Source organism: Meriones unguiculatus, chromosome 12 (assembly GCF_030254825.1).
Source record: "Meriones unguiculatus strain TT.TT164.6M chromosome 12, Bangor_MerUng_6.1, whole genome shotgun sequence".
Lineage (NCBI taxonomy): Eukaryota > Metazoa > Chordata > Mammalia > Rodentia > Muridae > Meriones > Meriones unguiculatus.
Genome location: NC_083360.1, coordinates 81,736,695 through 81,756,452, shown reverse-complemented (window position 1 = coordinate 81,756,452; position 19,758 = coordinate 81,736,695). Strand labels below are relative to the sequence as shown.

The window sequence follows — 19,758 nt, the reverse complement described above, 5'->3', positions numbered from 1 at the left end:
TTCTTGCCTTATCCCTTAAAGTATTTTTTTCTAACAGTCCATTTATTTCAGCCATGTTGTTGTTGTTTTTTCCTTAAGGTTTTAGACAACATTACTGTCAGGCGTTCTGGCTTCATATGATACAGAGACCGATTCAATTATAGCAGCTGCTGTTTGCTTCCTCAACACTTTCGATGTCACACAAAATGAGATTCAGTAAGGTGAACAGTGTATGTTTTTACACATGGCCAACAGTGACATTTCATGGTAATTCCAAACACTTATATTCTCTGCTCATGAGATGCACAATATTAATGATTTATTCATTTGTTTTATCCAATTACAAATGCATAAGAATGATTTACACATGAGTTCAAATTCCCAGCTGCCTGAAAGTTTAAAGGATTAAAAATAAAATGAGGTTAAAATGAATGCATTTACAGCTTGCTACCAAGTGATTCTCATGACTAGAGATGGAATGTTGTTTACGATTAAAATACTTAGAAACAAATTTCATTCAAATTATGATTATAATTATATAACCTTAAACAACAATTCCAAATTAAATGTTTTCCTAGCTCTTCTATCATTGCTCACCCTCTTGCCCTTACAAAGAGTGATGGCAGGGAGAAAAAAAAACTAGCGACAACACAGAAAAAAATAATCATCTGAGGGCTTTTGATTTTAAAATAAACCTTTCAACAAAATTTCTGTTATGCACAGTGATTCGTATTTTATAAAATACTTCAATAAGGCATTTCTTTCAAGGACAAATTATGATGTACATAAACTCAAAGTCTAAACAGCATAACTGTAATTCTGAAGCTCGCGCTATGAAACATCAACAGGTTGACACAACATCTGTTCTTCAGTTTTTCACCCAAGTTGTTATGGTAACCAAAATATGTGGAATGTTTCCTAAATCTAACTGATTATTTCAAGTAAATAAAATTATATCATATCTGCTTATCAACAACAAATGATATTATTACTACAAACCTATATTTATCATTTTCAAATACTACTAGATCACACAATTATATTTAACTGGGCATTTATACATGTTAGGTTTTTCCCCCCCAGAATTCACATTAAAAATGGTAAGAGTATTTTTTTTTCCTAATTTGAGAATCCTACCTTTGTTTAAAAAGAAAATAAAAGGTCATCATGGTAGCATACACCTTTAATCCCAGGACTGGGAAGGCAGAAGCAGGAAGGTGGATCTCTGGGTTTGAGGTCAGCCTGGCCTACAGAGAGAGAGTTCCAAGATAGCCTGGACTACACAGAAAGACCCTACCTCAAAACAAAAACACACAAAAAAAATGGAAGAAGTTTATTCTCTGAACAATATACTATGCCCAATTCCTCCAGAATAAAACGAGTGTTCAAGGCAGGATATCACACCCTCCATCTCTGCTCAGAACCTGTCGGCATCTCACTCTGAGCAAAGTCAGAGTCCTCACTGCAACCACCTTCTCTACTCATCCCATTTAGGTTTGTTTTTTTCTTTTTTTTTTTTATACCTGTGAGTGTGTGCACACTTGTGCACATGTGTACATGCATGCTGTGTGCGTATTCATACATGCAGACAGAGGCACCCATCTAGAGGTCAAAGGACATTCTCAGGTGTTGTTCCTTTTCTTGTTCAGTGCTGCATACAAACAGGCTAGTTGGCCTGAGGTTCTGGGGATTCTCCTATCTCCACCTCCAATTTCCCTGTAGGAGTGCTGGAAGTACAGACCATGCCCAGTTTTACATCAGTTCTGGAGTTCCAAACTCATGTCCTCACATTTTCACGGCAGGCAGCTGAGCCACTGAACCTAGCTATTCAATTTTCAACTGCTTTCCAATATGCCCCCCCATCTTTGCTGACATATTAGTTGTCTGCCCAAGAATGAATCCTTTTTCCCAGAAATTCCTACTTTGAAGCCTGAGCCCCTAATATGCACATCTTTGGGGACAGAGCCTATAAGAAGGTAATTGCAGATATACTGGGTCATAAGTATGGGATCCTTACCCAATAGGACTAGTGCCTTTACAAAGAGAGACTCCAGAGAGCTGCACCTGCTGTATCTCCTTCATTAGAGAAGAAGCTTGATGAGGCTGTGGATCTCTCTGACATTGCCATCACAAAACTGAAGCACCGTAAGAAAAAGTGATTCAACATCTGCTGAATATGTAAAACATTTAAAACATCTTTAATGTTGATAAGCTATAGTAAGAAAGATTTTATAATGGCATTCAAAGAATCTGATAAAATACTTATAATCCTTAGCACATGAAATTAAAAATTAAGTCACCAAAATTTATGTTCCTGTCACAGAACCACATGGTCTTGCTTTCTTGGTTCTCTCCTCATGCGCTTGATCCCCAGGAGGCTCTGACTCCCACTGTAGGATAAACTCCTTCACCTTGGCTTCCACTCAGTGCCTACGTGAACTTGTCCATTTCAGCACTTGACTTCTGGAGAGCAACACTTCAAGCACTGTGTCTGCCATAAGCCAGCACTCAATGCTTTAGACTTTCAAAATGTACGGGGGTGTAAACGTCAGGGAACAGACGCCATTAGTAAAATTCAACCCTTCCTTAGTTTAGAACAAACATCCCAAATAAGCGATCGTGTTCAGAATGCAGTCTTTAGCAGTGTGTAGACGCACATCTTCCATACATGGCTGCTTCCTGCCATTACAGAAATCTGGCTGAGGAGAGCGGCACATTCCAATCTTTACGACTGTGTGTTCTAATTAACAGTATACCCTTGTACTAACTATCATTCTCACTTCAACCACTGAATTATTCCCAATGTTGTAGTAGAGTTTTATTGCTTTCAAATTGAATTTAATCACTTGGGGGGAAAATATAAGAAATTTACCTGCAGTTTTCAAATTAGATTTCTAAACTGGGATGGTTTATTTTTGGGGGGAAAAAAATGACCTCCCCTGTCTTCCTCCCTCACTGGCTCCCAAATAACATTTGTTTCTCCAGCCATGTTCCCCGTGCTCTCTAATCAACTTTTTTCACAGATCTCCCTGAAGAACCTTTTTTTAAAAACCTGTCTGAAGACCCTCAGTGATTTGGCGAAATGACAGCTTCAGAATTTAGAATAGGCTTCAAATCACAGCTAGCTAGTAGAGTTCGTTATCTAGTTTAACAAGCCACAGAGTTTAGAACTGCGCTGAGTCAAAATGAAAAGAACATGTGTGTGTGGAGACTGTAGACACAAGCCATGTCCTCTCCAAGGCGTGTAACATCCGGGGGTCCTCTCTGGTCCTCAATATAACCAATTACTGGTGAAACAGATACATTACTGTTTGGGTGAGTAAGTACTACAGATTATTGAGGTAACTTCACTACTATTTTTGCAATGCTTTTCCTTCACGTTAAGGATCTAACTAAGATTTCATTCACAAAAAAAGGTACTAAGCAACTAGTTTTTGTTCCTCTCAAAATTTACATGTAGAAATGCTAATACCAACGTGATAGCAGTACAGAATGAGGCCATGGAAGTGTGACCTGCTCAAGAAAAATCGGTTCTTCATTAGTAGGATCCGGGCCTTATTAAAATATGCTCTGTTCTTAACATAGTGTCCCATGCCCGTAGTCCAACACTGGGAAAACTGAGGTAGGAAGACCTCAAGTTCAAGACCACCTTCAGCTCCACAGGAAGACTCTGACTTAAAATAATACAACAATAAACAAACAAACAAATAAATAAATAAGGATAGGCAGGTGGATGGATAGATGGATGGATGGGGATGACAGATGGACAAACTCATTCCACACCCCCATATAAGGTTATACCAAACTCATTCCACACCCCCATATAAGGTTATACCAAACTCATTCCACACCCCCATATAAGGTTATACTAGGAGACAGCCATCTATGAACTGGAAAGTGAGTCCTTACCAGACACCAAGTTTTATCTAAGATTTCCCAGTTTCTAAATTTAGAAACAAATTCCCACTGTTTCTAAGACATTCAGAGATGGAAATGTAGGCAGCTGGTAGAGTTCCTGACTAGCATGCATGAAGCCTGAATTGTATCCCCAGCACTGTACAAAACCAGGTACAGCAGTACAGGTCTATATTCTCAGCACTCAGCAGTTCAAGGTCAGTCTCAGTTACACGGTCAGTCTCAGTTACACGAAAGTTTGCAGCCACCCCAGGTTCATAAAGCCTGTCTTAGACAAACAAACAAAAAATTGACAAAAGCCAGACATGAGGGAATATATATTTAATCCTAACACTTGGAAGGCAAAGGTAGAAGTAGGATAATCTTTGCGAATTCTGGGCCAGTAAGTTCCAAGGTAGCCAGGGTTATGTAGTATGAGGCTGGCTCATTGAATGAATGAATGAATGAATGAATGAATGAATGAATGAATGGAAAGAACAACTGGAGTTGATATCCATTAATCCAAAACTTAGACATCACTTAGCAACAGACTAAGTTATGACCAATATATTGGAAAAAAATGCCTGAAGTTGTTTTCTTTTCCTTTTTTACTTTCAGTTTTCTTTGAGACAGGGTCTCATGTAGACCAAGCTGACCACAAACTCCCTGTGGAACCAGGAATGTCCTTAAAATCCTGATTTTCCTTTGCCCACCTCCCAAGCACTGGTATTACTGGTACAATTCATCATACCGATTTTACAATGCAGCCCAGCGTTTCCTGTATGCTAGGCAAGCACGCACCAACTGAGCTATAGCTCTGGGCCCACCTAAAGGTTTAAAACATTACGAAATCAGTTAAAAGTCAAAGTCAGACACTAGAGTTGGAACTCGCATCGAGGAAACTCAGCTGTATATATCAATTTACTCCCTGAGAATTGCAGTAAACAGGACTTTCCTTTGCTGGCCAACTCCGTGAAAACCAATAGTCAATAATTATAGTTACAAAAATAATTGCATAGTGAAACTCACCTTTTCTATACCGAAGAAGCAATGGCATTAGCAGAGTTAGCTCACCTGTGGTATGAGTCTGTCCAAGTACTCAGCTCGGTTCCCATGAGAAGGGTGTGTCGACAGCCACTCTGGCAACTTGGGGTAGCCATGAAGACTCTCTGAAAACTCCATCTGCTGCCAAAATACTGAGCTGGCTCTTACGTCCACACATGCCTAAGCACAGAGTTAATAAGGCACACAATGAGCTTAGTTACTTTGACTTAAAAAAATTAACTCTACAAGTATTCAAAGCGTTAATGAGGAAGAATCAAAGAAATGAGGAGGTGGAGGGGAGAAGGACGAAAAGAGAGAAAAATATGTTTAAGTTTACTTTGTGTCACTACACGCTTCAGAATTATTCTAATTTTCTATCACCATTTAAATAAAAGTAGAATATGTTCACTACTTAAAAGAATAAAACCTCAAGTGGGGACTTATATTCAACAGTAGAGTAAAATGCCTGGCACGTGATAGGCTCTGGGTTTGATGCCCAGGATTCCAAAAACAGAATGAGGAGAAGAGCAAAGCTCAAACAATATAGCATTGCAGCAACACAAGCCTACCACCCTGACTCCTGCCCAGTAATCATTTTCAACAATCCCACTATTTTCAGCATGTTGGAAAATAAAAACATGTATTAAGGGTAAACTCTTTGATATAAATTAACTTTTCTCTTAAAAATAGACTGCTATTAAACTTCACTAAAGAAGTTTTACACCTAATAATACAATTAGAAAAATTTAATAAATACGAAAAAAATAATTAATATATATCAACCTGTCCAATTTTCTCAACTACGTGAGAAAAAACATATTTAGGCCATTCAAAATCCACCATATTTTAAAGGATGCATATGGATCTATTGTAGAAAGGGACACAACTTTATCACAAACTCATAAACACATCCTACACATACACTTTAAATACACAAAACAATGTGGACGGCTACTTAAAAACTGTTAACAGTGGTTGCCCTGGTAGTTTAAAACTTACGTATTTGAGGTGGGAAGGAAGTATCTTAATTCTGAACTATATTAAAGTGTTTGCAATAAAGTGTCTTTTTAAATCCTCCATAAGAGGACTTAGAGATCTTTTAGAAATCTGTTCAGTTTTCCTCACATCTTATTTTACTCTTTCCATATAAACTAGGAAACAAGTGTTTATATTTCCCATTTTACTTCTGAATAAATTAAGGACAAAATTCTATCTGATTGGTCAAAATGTGGAAACAAAGGCCTTAAATTGCATGACTGTGATACCTAAAAAGCAAGACAAATGGCATGCTGTGCTGCTAATTTTATGTCAACTTGATATGGCTAAAGTTGTTTGTGGAGAAGGAACCTCAAGTGAGAAAATTTTCCCACCAAATTGACGGGAGGACATTGTCTTAGTTGATGATTAACGTGAGAAGGTCAAGCTCATTACAGGTGGGGCCACGCCTGGGCTGGTGGTCCTGGGTTCTATAAGGAAGCAGGGTGTGTGTGAAAGCCATGGGGAGCAAGGCAGTAAGCAGCACCCTCCATGGCCTCTGCATCAACACCAGCCTCCAGGTTCCTGCCCTGCTGTACTTTCTGTCCTGATTTCCTGCAATAAGGATGTAAAGTTGTAAGCTGGAATGCCCCAACCCCCAGTTGCTTTCAGTTATGATGTTTTATCACAGCAATAGATACCTAACCAAGACAGTCAACATCTATGCTGCCTCCCTTCTTATAAAACACTAATAAGACATTTTTAAGGTTAGGAAATAAAAAGGAAGAAATGATCTGGAATTCAATTTCTATTCAATGTTCAAATCAATATAGTTCTTTAATCACTGTAAGTATTCTAAATTTAAAAGAACCCAAGGTAGGGCTGGACAAATGTCTTAGAGAGTCAAAGTGCCAGCCAGGAAGTTCTCGTTTCCCAGGTTGAAGCCTCAGAACTTGCAGAAAAAGCCAGATAGATACTGTGGCATCAGCTGTAGCCCAGCCCTGCTCCAGTGAGACTGCAGACAGAAAACCACCTGGAAATGCACAGGCCAGCTAGCCCAGAACACGCAGCATGCAATGGAAACAAGAGAGGCCCCGCCTCAACAAGGAAGATCAAGCTCTAACACCTCAAAGTTGTCCTTTCATGACCACATTAACACTGTGGCATGTGTGTACCTGTGCACAACAGTGACCCTGCATGAATGCATATATACACACCAATAAATTTAAACATTTTTAAAAAACACAGTGTTTTCCTGAGAAAGCGCCAGATTGATTTCCAGAGTGAGTAGCGCTTCCTCAAGATCCAGCCATACCACTCCTAGGCATATATCCAAAAGAGGCTCAAGTACACAATAAGGACATTTGCTCAACCATGTTTGTAGCAGCTTTATTTGTAATAGCCAGAAGCTGGAAACAGCCCAGATGATGCCCCTCAACTGAAGAATGGATGCAGAAATTGTGGTATATCTACACAATGGAGTATTATTCTACAATGAAAAATAAAGAAATCATGAAATTTGAAGGTAAATGGTGGGACCTGGAAAGGATCGTCCTGAGTGTGCTGTCCCAGAAGCAGAAAGACACACACGGTATATACTCACTCATATAGACATATAACATAGGATAAGCTGTTAAAATCTGTACATCTAAAGAAACTAATCAAGAGAGAGTTGACTAAAATGCTCAATCCCCATCCCAAAAGACAAAGAGGATGGACATCAGAAGAAGAAGAAAACAGGAAACAACCTAGGAACCTGCCACAGAGGGCCTCTGAAAGGCTCTGCCCTGCAGACTATCAAAGCAGACACTGAGACTTATGGCCAACTGTTGGGCAGAGTGCATGGAATCTTATATAAGAAGTGGGAAATAGTAAGATCTGGAGAGAACAAGAACCCCACAAGGAGAGCAACAGAACCAGAAAATTTAAACACAGGGGTCTTCTCAGAGACTCATACTCCAACCAAGTACCAGGCATGGAGATAACCTAGAACTCCTGCACAGATGTAGCCCATGGCAGTTTAGTGTCCAAGTGGGTTACATAGTAATGGGAAGAGAGACTGCCTCTGACATAATCTGATTGGCCTGCTCTTTGATCACCTCCCCCTGAAGGGGGAGCAGCCTTACCAGGCCACAGAAGATGACAATGCAGCCACTCCTGATGTGATCTGATAGACTAAGATCAGAAGGAAGGAGAGAAGGACCTCCCTTATCAGTGGACTTGGGGAGGAGTATGTGTCAAGCAGGGGGAGGGAGGATGAGATCGGGAGGGGAGGAAGGAGGGGCTTATGGGGGAATACAAAGTGTAATTAATAAAATAAAATTTTAAAAAAAGACAAAAAAAGAACAAAGTGTTTTCCTACTAAGCAGCTAGAAAGATTCAAGTTTATCTGTGTATTTAAAAAAAATACATTTATGGGGTTTTTTAACCTAATAAATGTTAGTCAAAAGACAAGTAAAATATTTACCTGTTCAATCTAAGTAAGATAACTTAAGGAAATATTGAAAACATTTGCTATGTAGAAATAGAGGGAAAATTATCGCAGTAGGTAACTGCAGTATTTCAAACTAAAAACACTTTGCCCCACTGTGCTTCCCACTAGCTGACCCTCAGAGTGCATCAGAGAATACTGTAAAGGCCAGGAGAGGTGCTGCTCTGCAGCAAGACAGCAACAGAGCCACGGGGCTGGGTCTAAGAAGAGAGCTTCAGGCCTGAGAGTGGTCCCCAGCCACTCATAAACTGGACACAGTGGCCATCCTGTAATCCTACAGCCCGCAAAACTGGCATAGGAGGGTCAGAAGTTCAAGGTCATCCTTAGCCACTCACTGAGTTTGAGGCTGGCCAGGGCTACATGAGACCCTATGTTTAAAAACAAAACAAAACAAAACAAAACAAAAAACTAATAATATACAAACAAAGAATAACAAAGCATTTTGAAAAGAAACTGATAGGTTACAATAACAGCCCCCAAAGAAATGAAAATCTACATAATGATTGACAACTGAATTCAGAATAACACTCATAAAGAAAAAAAATTCAGTGAACTATAAAAAAAAATAATAAAACTCAGTTAACAATTCAGAAAAAACTGTGAAGTCTAACAGATTATTTTTTAAAAAGATAAATACTGGAAATTAAAAACACAATGACTAAACTAGAAAACTCAACAAACATCTTCAATGGTAACTCTACTGGGCAAAAAAGAATAAACTGAAAGACAGAAAAACATTTGAAATTGTCCAAAGGAACAAAAAGGATGAAAAAGAACACCTGTGTGAATTATGGAACATCACCAAGAGAGTAAACATTCACATTATAGTTGCAGAAAGAAGACGAAGAACAGAAAGAGAATTTAAGGACATGCTGCTGGAAACTTCCAGATGCCATCAGTCAGGGACAGGACGTACAGATGTCATCGGTCAAATTCAATCCAAAGGGGAGAAGATACCACAAAAAGTAATATTCAAACTCTAAGGAAGAAGTAGCCTAAGTGTTTCAACATGGCCTCTCAGAAGGCTTCTCAGCAGAAACCTTGCAGCCCAGCAGTGAGTGGGATGACAACGTATTCAGGTAACAAAGAAAATAACTGTCAGCCAAAAGGCTTTTTTCCTGAAATGCTGTTTTTCATAAATGAAGGAGAAATGAAAACTTTCTGAGACAAAAAAAAGCTACAGGAAGAATGGGGAATGGTGGCATGCTCCTAAAATCCCAGCATATGAGGCAGCAAGAGGAAGGCCACACAGTAAGACACTGTCTCAAAGGCAAAGGTATTCACAACCACCAGTCTCGCCTTAAAGGAATTGCAAAGGAAATTATTTACACTGAAATACATATTCAAATAGCCGTTAAATAAGAACATGAGACAAGTAAGTGAAAAATCGGTGCTGTATGTAAAACAAAGCCATCTTCAAGATACTCTCAGATCATCATGTTTCCGTGGAAGCAATCTCTTATCCATCCTTAAAAGGAGGGTTAAAAGATGTTAATAGCAACCACAGGCAAGAAAAAGAGCAAGGGTCTACATCACAAACTGATGCAAGTACTAGCACAAACTGGAAACTGTAAGCAAGACAATCAATGTTAAATGATTATCAGCTTGAAACAAGCTGTTAATGCATTAGGTATTCTACTCAAGCCTCACAGTAACTAGAAAGCAAAATTGTTAGTAGATCTACAGAGCAAAAACAGAAAGAATCCCAAGCATTTTGCTATATAGAATCATCCAAACTCAAGTAAGTAGGCAAGGCAGGAATTAAAACCAGAGTGGCTACAAGACATCCAGAAAATAACAAAACAGAAATAATCTGCCCTCTTTTTAAAAATTCATATTTATTTGTTTTATATCATAAGGGTTTTGTCTGCATGTATGTTTATGTATCATGTGTGTGCCTGGTGCCAACGACATCAGACAAGGGTTCTGGCTCCCCTGGAACTGAGTGCTAAGAAGTGAACCAAGGAGCTCTGTAAAAGCAACAAGCGCTCCTAACCCGAACCATCTCTCCAGCCCAGTTATCAGCTCTAACCTTCCAATTATGTATTACCTTAGCTGTAACAGACTAGAATCTCCAATTAATTATATAAAACTACTAAATAGACTTTTAGAAAAACAATCCACTGTATGCTTCTTACAAGAAGAAATTTACTTCACTTCACAGACTCAAATAAAAACAAGAACAAGGCAGGGTAGCTCATCTTGCAACAGACAAAATATGAGAGATAAGGAAGGACATTTTACAATAACAAGTAACAAATAACTCATCAAGCCAAATAAAATAGTTGCAAAAATATATGCACCCAACATCAAAGCACTTCTAGATACATAAGGTATTAAAGAATCTAAATACAGAGACAAATTGAATAGCAATGGCACCTCCCATACACTATACTTTCAACAATAAGTATATGATTCAGATGAAAAATTAGCAAGAAAAGCACTGAATTGGAATATCTCTCTAGACCAAATGTACCAATAGACACACAAAGCACTCCATTCTACAGCTTCAGAACAGACAGATACACACACACATGCTTCTCAAGCACACGCACACTCTCTCTGAGGCAGAACACACGTCAGAGCACAAAACAAAGCTCAGCAATTTTAGTCTAAGACCATATCTATATACAAGTGCCTCCATACAGCAAACAAAACAGGAGACAATATCTGTATATACACCTGATTAATGTCCAAAATATACAAGGAAAACCCACAAATCAATAACAAAACATAACTTAAAATGGACAAAAGACTTAAACCGCATACAAATAAGAATGGGTGTATGAAAAAATGTTCAACATCAAAACACCTCCAAGAAATGTACCTCAGGACCACTGAGATATATCCCCCTTGTTGGGAGGCTAACACAAAAATAATTATTATTATTACTGTCCAGTATATTAAAAAATCCAACTCTCACACTTTGTTCATAGAAATGTAAAATGATGGAGAGTACTCCAAAAACATTAAAAATAGAACCCCATACAATTCAACAATCCTACTCTGCAGTGTTTACCCACAAGTTAAGAAGAGGATCATGAAGATAAACTAGCACTCCCCATTCACTGCTATAGTCCTGACAGTGGCAAGAGCTGGAAACAGGTTAAATGCTCCCTCGGGGAAGAGTGGGTGAAGCTGTGGCACTGCACATACCCAAGAAGGAAGTCCTAAGATGGCATGGAGTACCAGGAAAATGAAATGGGAACAGGGCAAATTCCGTCTGATTCAACTTACATAAGGAATCAGGTAAACTCAGACACAGGGCAGGATGGTGGTGAGGGATAAAGCAGAAGGTAATGAGGAACCTGTTCACTGGACATAAATTCTAGATACTTGCTCTGTAACACTGTTCCCAAGGATCATTTTGTATTACACATTTAAATTTTTAAATGAAAAGATCTTATGTTAAATATTTTTACCACAAAAAAAAAGAGAAAGAGGCATAAAGAAGGCTCAGTGGGTGGAGGCACTTGTCACCAAGCAATTATGTATTTAGGAATTATGTTTAATCCCAGGAATTATGTGGTAGGAGAAGAGAACCTATACCTACAAGATGCTCTCTGACCTCCACATGTACACCATGAAACATGCATGCACAAACAGATACATAAATAAACAAACAAATAAATAAATAATAAATGTTTCATTTGTAAAACCTGGACCTCAAGTGCTAAAGTGAAGAGTAAAAGAATTACTACACATACCCCACTCAGGACAGGACCCAATGCATAAAAAAAACTATTACTGAGGCCAACTGTGAACACCACCACCAGTGTCACCTGCACTGTCCTTGGCATCGAGAGGGAGCCAGTTCCCTCTGTGCGTGCGCAGGCTCAGCTGTTCCAGTACTGAAGGCGTTGCTTGCACTGTCCTCAGCAGCGCCTGCACACACAGGCTTAGTGTGTCCCAGTGCTCAGTGTGTCCCCTGCTCACACTCACTCTTATTCTGTAAACTGCTTGTTCTCCAAACAACAGTTTTTCCAGTCAATAATTTAAAACTGCTCTTTTCCAACCTAATGTGATATAAATACTTGTGGCTAATTCATTCTCAGGATTTGTCAATAAAAAATTTTATTTATCAATAGTACTTAGAGCGTGCCAACACAGAAAAGAAATGGGCTGTTGTTACTTCATGGCTCAATAACTCTAAAGTCCTTGCCCAAGTGTTCTGTATCTTTTGACTGCTGCTGTGTTAGTTCATCAATCGGTAAAGCTGGAAACGTTCTAAATGAATTCTACACACATTTCTTTCTTGTTTCATGTAGTTTTGTCACAAGACTCAGTATTCAATGTAATTCATAACAATTACAAGTCAAAGTAATGTTTCTTCTCTGGGGGGAAACAGGTTCAAATAAGATTTGGCACAAGGTATGTGTTGTGTCGTTACTTTACGACACATCTATGAAATGAGGCTTCTTCGTTTGATGTTTATTAATTCTTAAATGACTAATCTAAGGACCTAGACAGTCATCCAAAGACAGTTCTCTGTGATGAAGACTCAGTACTAACCTGGAAGACAAGGGCTGGGAATCTCACTACTAACCAAATACACTATTAGGTAAATCACGTCATCACTTTGGACTCTAGTTTCCCTACCTGTAAAAGCAGAAGTTGAGTTAAATTAGCTCCAGCTCTCCTCCCTGGTCCAAAGCTTATGGTTCTAAAATCTACTGGTTTACATGACTTTTAAGTTCATGTTCTTATGTCTGTCAAGTGGACTCTGCTGTTACCCACTTCTCTCACTAGATGGTGCTATGAGCATAGCTCTTTTCAGGTCACTTGCAGAAAGCAGCAATGCTTTCAGACCATCCTTACCAGCTCTGGGGCAGGACAATTCCTCCTGTTGAGGGCCCTCAAACCACTCTAGTGTATTTGTCATCCTTAGTCCCCACCCACTGAATGAAATAACACATCCATACGTCCCTCGTCTCTGTAATAATCACAAGCAATCATGCATAATGCCCTCTAAGGAGCCTGCCCTCAGTTTAGAAGCACTAAAAGAAAATTACTTTCTTTTTTTAGATTTCAGTTATAGATAGTCAAAAATGAATATCGATGGTTTGGTTGCTTGTGAGATTTAAAAATAAAAGTCATTTCTACAAATGACTGCAAAGTGTCAACATTTCTTGACAATAACAAGCGAAATATACACATCAACAAAATCAAATAGTCAAATATCTTTTGCCCAGCTGATTTGAACCATTTGTTCTATGTTCAGTCCACAGAAAACTTACAATTAATAATCACTAATTCTAAATTAAGCATTCTAATAATTTTTATAATGATAACTCAAAGCTCTCCAAAATGAAAATTTAAACAATAAAAACATAAGATGCAAAATTGACATCTTCACAGTCAATAGTGGAGCAGAAGCAGAAAGAATCTTAAGGAGAGTGTGCCTCTTGTTTGAAAAAAATCCCTCAGGTGACTTCATTTTAGTGAAGTTCCTACATTCTGTTTGCTTCTTGGCCTCAAATGCTTATGAATCCAAAGGGGCAGTACATGAGCAACAGAGCCACCTCTCAGAAACAGTTCCTCTAACCATACTTGCAAGCCCCATGCAGAATCGTAAGGGCAACTTACAGCAACCCAGGCCAACCATGCAAGGTGTGGGTATGCCTGTCCCTGGGTCAGCACAGTCGTTCTCCTTCAACGTGTCACAAAGGAAGCTAAGCTATAATCATAAGTGTAAGAAAATCGGGTCACGATTTGGCAATGTGATGGGAATTGCAGGGCAGGGTCGGGGAGTTTGCTCAACTGTAGATACTTCCTTGTCTCACAAACATGAGATTCAATCTGCAGTGCTTCACACACATGCATAAAAACATCTGGTCAATAAATGTCCAAAACCAGATGCAGGGTACGGGGCACAGGATAAAGGGTACAGGATACAAGGTAGAGGGTAGAGGGAGGGTGCACAGTACATGATATAGGGTTCAGGATATAGGGTACAGGATACAGGGTACAGTCACAGGTAGTAACCAAGCCCAGGACACCTAGAGCCACACTGTAAGTATAAGCATCACTATCCGCTTCTCAGACAGAAACCGGAGGTGAAGTGAACTGCCTGTGGTAACGTATAGGAAACCAGGGTGTCCGAGATCTCTGGGATACCCTAAGTCTCCATCCCTGAGCTCAGGGTTTAGACCTGAAGAACACTAACAAAGTGTCTGCCTACCTTTTCCACCCCATCTTGCCACAGACACTTCTGAACTCTGTCTACATTTTAGTGACAGGGAGATTTCAATTCCAGAATAGGCCTTTGAACATTCTATTTTCTGAACCAAATCTCCCGAGACCTCCCCCAGCACCAGCATAATTATTAGTTGTCTCATACAGCTCTTTCATAGAGTTATTTCATAGATGCTCACAGAGCTTCTTTCTTGGTCCCTTTCCTGGGCTGTTGCTTAAGCATGGATACAAGTTCTACCATTCTGCTGCATTCTTCCATGGGATGAACCTGCCTATATGTCTCTACCATGATGCTCCAAACTTTGTTAAAAATTATTAATTGATTATATCTCTGTCCTACTAACTCTGTGGCTTCTGATCACCTGGCAGACAGCAGGCATGCAGCAGATACATGTTCAGTTAATAAACTAAAACCATCTAATAAAGGAGGGCTAGCATCTGGGTCTGGATCAGACTACTGTAAGGTCAAGAGGGAAAAAAAAATCCATCAGAATTAGCAGCCTGTCAGCCCAGATACTGAGCAGAAGTCTAGAGGTCATCACTGGCTCACCAGACCTGCTTCATTGTGTGTAGCTGGGTGGAGAGGGAATGGAGCAGAAGAACGAATACAGTAAGTGAAAGCTATAATGAGGTTACAGCAGAAGTTTATTCCGGTGAGACGGTAACAGTAAAGACACAAACATGCTGAAACATATTTTATATATGAGATTGCCAAGACTTGGTGAAAGATCAGATGTAAATTTTAAGTGAGGAAGAATGGCAACAGCCTGTAGGCATTTAAAACAGCAACTGCATACAAGACGGAACACTTGTCAGAGAAAAGAGTAAATCGGAAGTAGGTGGGTTGCCTCCAGGATTCAGTCCTTAATACACAGGCTTGAGATCCTTGTGGACCAGAGGAAGCAGACACTGGGACACGCTCACCGAAGACTGGTGCTCTAGTTATTTGAACTGTGTTGACTGAATGAGAAGCACCTAAGCACTGTCACCTGGGTGGGGAAAGCTGCTGATTCAGAAAAGCAAAAAGAACCAACATGTTCAAAGAGCATACCGCTAACTGGCAAAGCACAGTCCCAAATTGGGGTCTAGCTCAGCAGCCATGCTAATGTTAGGCCTCCCCTTAGTGTCCTTGGCAGGTGATTCCTTCACAGGACCAGCACCTAAAAATGTTTTAGACTTTGATACTAAACATAGAAGGCTAACAGTATAAAGTTCAGATTGTGGTGCAAGTGTGTGTGTTCCCAGCTGGTGTTACTGTTTGGGAGGTTATGAAATCGCTGGGGAGTAGAGTCTCACTGGAAGGTCATTAGGTGTGGGCATTGAGGTTTTATAGCCTGGCCTCACTTCCTGTCTACTCTTGCTTCCTTCCTGGGGACATAGTATGATCAACTGCCTCATGCTGTATTGTAGCCACCATGACTGTATGTCCTTGAACCACAAGCCAAAAGCTAACAATGACATCTTCTCTTAGACAGTTTCCTGCCAGGTACCTGGTTACAGCAACAAGAAAAGTAACTACTGTGGCTCGTGATAGAATATATGCCTCCATAAGGAGCAGGAAAAAATAAGTAAAACTCTGTCCCACTCTTGTCTGAATCACAACTTTTACCATTGTATCTTTAACAAAGAAGCTAGCATAACCTGTGTGGGCTTCAGCTCCTTCACTTGCAAAAGGAAGACAATGATGATAGCAGTAACCACTTCATGGAGTGGTAAGAGCAGGCACCACGCCTGGGGCACTAAGCACAGTACTGGCAGAACACGCACTAACTGGAGCTAAAGGTGTTATTATCTAAAAGGATGCTTTCACAGAATAAAGGCAGTGCAAATACTATATTCAGAGCTTTCATACTGCTTCTCTTTTTGACAGGAAATAAATACTTGTACTTTAGAGATGGCATTTTTCATCTTGAGTGTTTCATAACAAAGACAGATTTAACATCTGTAGCAACATTTCTTTGTGCTTGACATAAACAGACCATATTATCACAACTGGAAGTCGCACATTATACAACACATTTAGTGTGCTTTGGAAAATACAACCATGAAAGAGAAGGGAAGGAAAGAAAAGAGAGAGGGGAAAATGGAAAGGAGAGAGAAATTCGTGGAATTTAAGGATATATGAATAGAATGTCGTTTCAAAATTATTTACAATATTAATAATTCCTAGAAATGATCCAAATGTTTATTAATGGTAAATAAGTGAATTATCATTATGACAGAACATTCAGTAGCTACTTAAAAGTCAGGAGCTTTCTATTCTGGTAGCATAAAGTAGTTTACAACAAGCCAAGGTTCCTGACAAAAACAATTAGAGAATACAGCAAAAATAAAAAGAATACTTGGTCAGAGGGTGGGAGAGTCTCCAGGCCAGCCAGGAGAGATGACAAAAATCAATGAAGCAAGTCTGACCTCAGAGGTTCTTCCCATGAGGGAATGTGTATCTGAAACAGCGAAGAACAAAAAGAGGCTGGAAGCATGGCCGAATCCAGCAGGAAAACAACAGGAAGAAGGAACTAAGGAAGCATCTAGCTTATGGAGCTAGAGAATCAAAACTTTACTCATCAAGGCAGCCAAATTTGAAGTGTAGCATTAGTCAAGATTATTCTAACTTTTGTACATGGGGACAAAAGAGACAGTAAAAATAGAGCAAAGGTGGTTTTGGGGGAGGGAAAATGACAAACATTAAATCTAGAGTAGTGGAGACTGGCTTAAGTGGGGTAACTTTGCCCTTTGTTATTGATGATGAACCTGGCAATGATAAACATCCAATATCTGTACATCCTCCATACATGCTACCCAAACCACATACAGTAGAAGCTAATGGAGAAACTAATAGTGAGATAGCAAAGAAAGGGGGTTACCTGATGTCTACTCCATAAACTGTCTGTAACTCATAAAGGTGAAAACTGGAGTTAAAAAACAGACAAGAAAGACACAGAGCCAAGACCAGCACTGGGCACCGATACAGCTGAACATTCTTAAAGAAAAGTTAAGAAATGAAAAAACTACAGCCCCCAGCCTAAGTAGGACTTGGTGCTACAAGAACAGAAGACAAAGCTTAGGGCCCCTGTTCCCAAGAAAAGTCCTACAGGAGAACTGCAATGCACACATGGTCCCTCAAGGGTGGGGAGGCTATCATAGACAGCAACAGTCTGCTGGCTGACGAGGCACCTGACAAAACAGTTGAGTTTAATGAGTCTAAAGCAGAATGGCTATAGATGAGAATAAGATTAGTGAGCTACAATAGAACGCATTCATGCTGACAAACAAGGAAACTACAAAACCAAAAAGTAATGAAACAGGGATATGGCACTCTAAAATAAATAATTATAATTATTTCCAATCCCAGAAGAGAAAAAGAATGGAACACATGCTTTATGTTAAAAGATAATCAATGAGAATCTATCAAACTGAGGAAAAATGCCCAGCCACAGTCAGCACAGTAAACACAAAGGAAAACACATAGTAAGTAGATACTCCACACCAAACAACAGAAAAGACAAAAATGCAAGTTTAGCAATCATTAATAAAAAAGTTTAAAAAAAATAACAGAATGACAGCAGAATGGCATCTCAAGGGGAACAGTTAAATTAGAAAGCATTCAGAATCATCAAGTCACCAAGATAAAAAGACTGCCAATATAAAATCATATGTCCCACAAAAGCACCCTTCAAAAGCACATTAGCTTTCAGGAATGGAAAAAAAAGAGTTGGCCACACAAATCCTACAACAAATGACAACTTTAAAATCTTGATTAGAAGTAGCTATTATTTAATGATTATAGGAAACTATAAATCAAACAGAAGCCAGAGATAATTTAATACTGAAAACCCGTAGAAAAAAAATATTAACCATTCCTGAATGTGCTGCCCTGCTTCTGAAGAAATAGCTGCCCAGAGTTCACAGATGGAAGAGAGACAGCAAACAGAGGACACGCTTCAGGACTGACACCCACCCTCTGCCTCAACTCCAGTCCAATCCCTCACTGGCATCGAGCATGCAGAGCAGAAACAGGAAGCTGGTGAGGTACTGGGCTGAAGAAAATCAGATGAATGAGAAATCTACTTTTTAAACAGACTCCTTTATGGGAATGATTTGTCTGAGAAACCTGTTCAGAATCTTTGCTATGCTTTGGACTAGAGCTAACTTAAAAGCTTCACTTTGAGTTTTCCACATTTCCTACTTCCCCTTTGTGACCCATTTGTGATCCTGATTCAGAACAATATGTGTGTGCGTAAGATGCAGCAGCTAGAATTAAGACAATTTCTGGGAAGTGGTGAGGCGTTAGAAGCAATACCCGCACCAAAGGAAAACAGCATGTGCACATAGATTGCTAAACTCTGACTGTGGGCTGAGTCACCAGAAGCAGAAAAACAATATAATCCCTTGTGACATTCATGTAAAAGATTAAGACAAAAGCTCCTCATTGGCCCGGCTCACTCACCTGGCCAAGGGATCACCCTAAGAAGTTAGGCTCACTTTGCTAAAGAGATGAGCAGATTAATAGGCTTTAAGGAAAAACTGAACTTTTCTTTCCCAGGATTCTTGTCTCCTTATCCAGTAGCATACAGGGCCACAGCCTTGTGGCTTTGCAAGTCTGCCTGCTTTTCCAAATTATTTAGAAAAGCATAATTTCTTTTCTTCTTTCTATCTCTGTTCTAAGTCTGCTTTTCCTAACACTATGGGCTTCCCCCACATTTGGGTTTTCTTACTCTTTCTCAGAAGCACTCTCCTCCCCAACACATGGCTGCTTGTCCACCATATATCTGACCTCTGCACCCAATGAGACAGCATGGTTTTCTTTTCTCTTCTCCATCTCATCCACTCTAGATCTACAGTTGAGCTGCCCTGGTTTTTGTGTTGATTTGTCTTAAACTCTTAACAAATTTTTTCTTCAGTTTCCATTTGAGTACATCCTTAAATTCTTACGTAATTTAACTTAGGAAAGCAAGAGGGGGACCCCAATTTCTTCTTTTTCTTCTGGTGACCACTAAGAGATCCCAAAATTGTATTAGCACAAACAGAAAAGAGGCAAAACTAAACATGACCATGGCCAAGAATGTGTAAGTAAATCTAAAGTCTTTTCTAATTCGCACCAAAGGCAAAAATCAAACAAATCAATAAAATTACTGAGTAGTAATATAATAAGAATGCTAAGATGCTACCAACATGGTTGA

General features: G+C 39.4%; 1 protein-coding gene across 5 annotated transcripts in view; it reads right to left on the bottom strand.

Moving 5' to 3' along the window:
• Positions 1-19,758, bottom strand: part of Oma1 (OMA1 zinc metallopeptidase) — a 60,223-nt gene that overhangs the window by 10,091 nt on the left and 30,374 nt on the right. For 4 of the 5 annotated variants that reach the window (XM_060366046.1, XM_060366048.1, XM_060366045.1 and 1 more), the window contains one exon: positions 4,948-5,097. In XM_060366046.1, the coding sequence (XP_060222029.1) occupies positions 4,948-5,097 (150 nt within the window). Of the gene's footprint in view, positions 1-1,996; positions 2,147-4,947; positions 5,098-19,758 lie in introns of all 5 variants that reach the window. The other variant, XM_060366047.1, reaches the window with a different exon arrangement.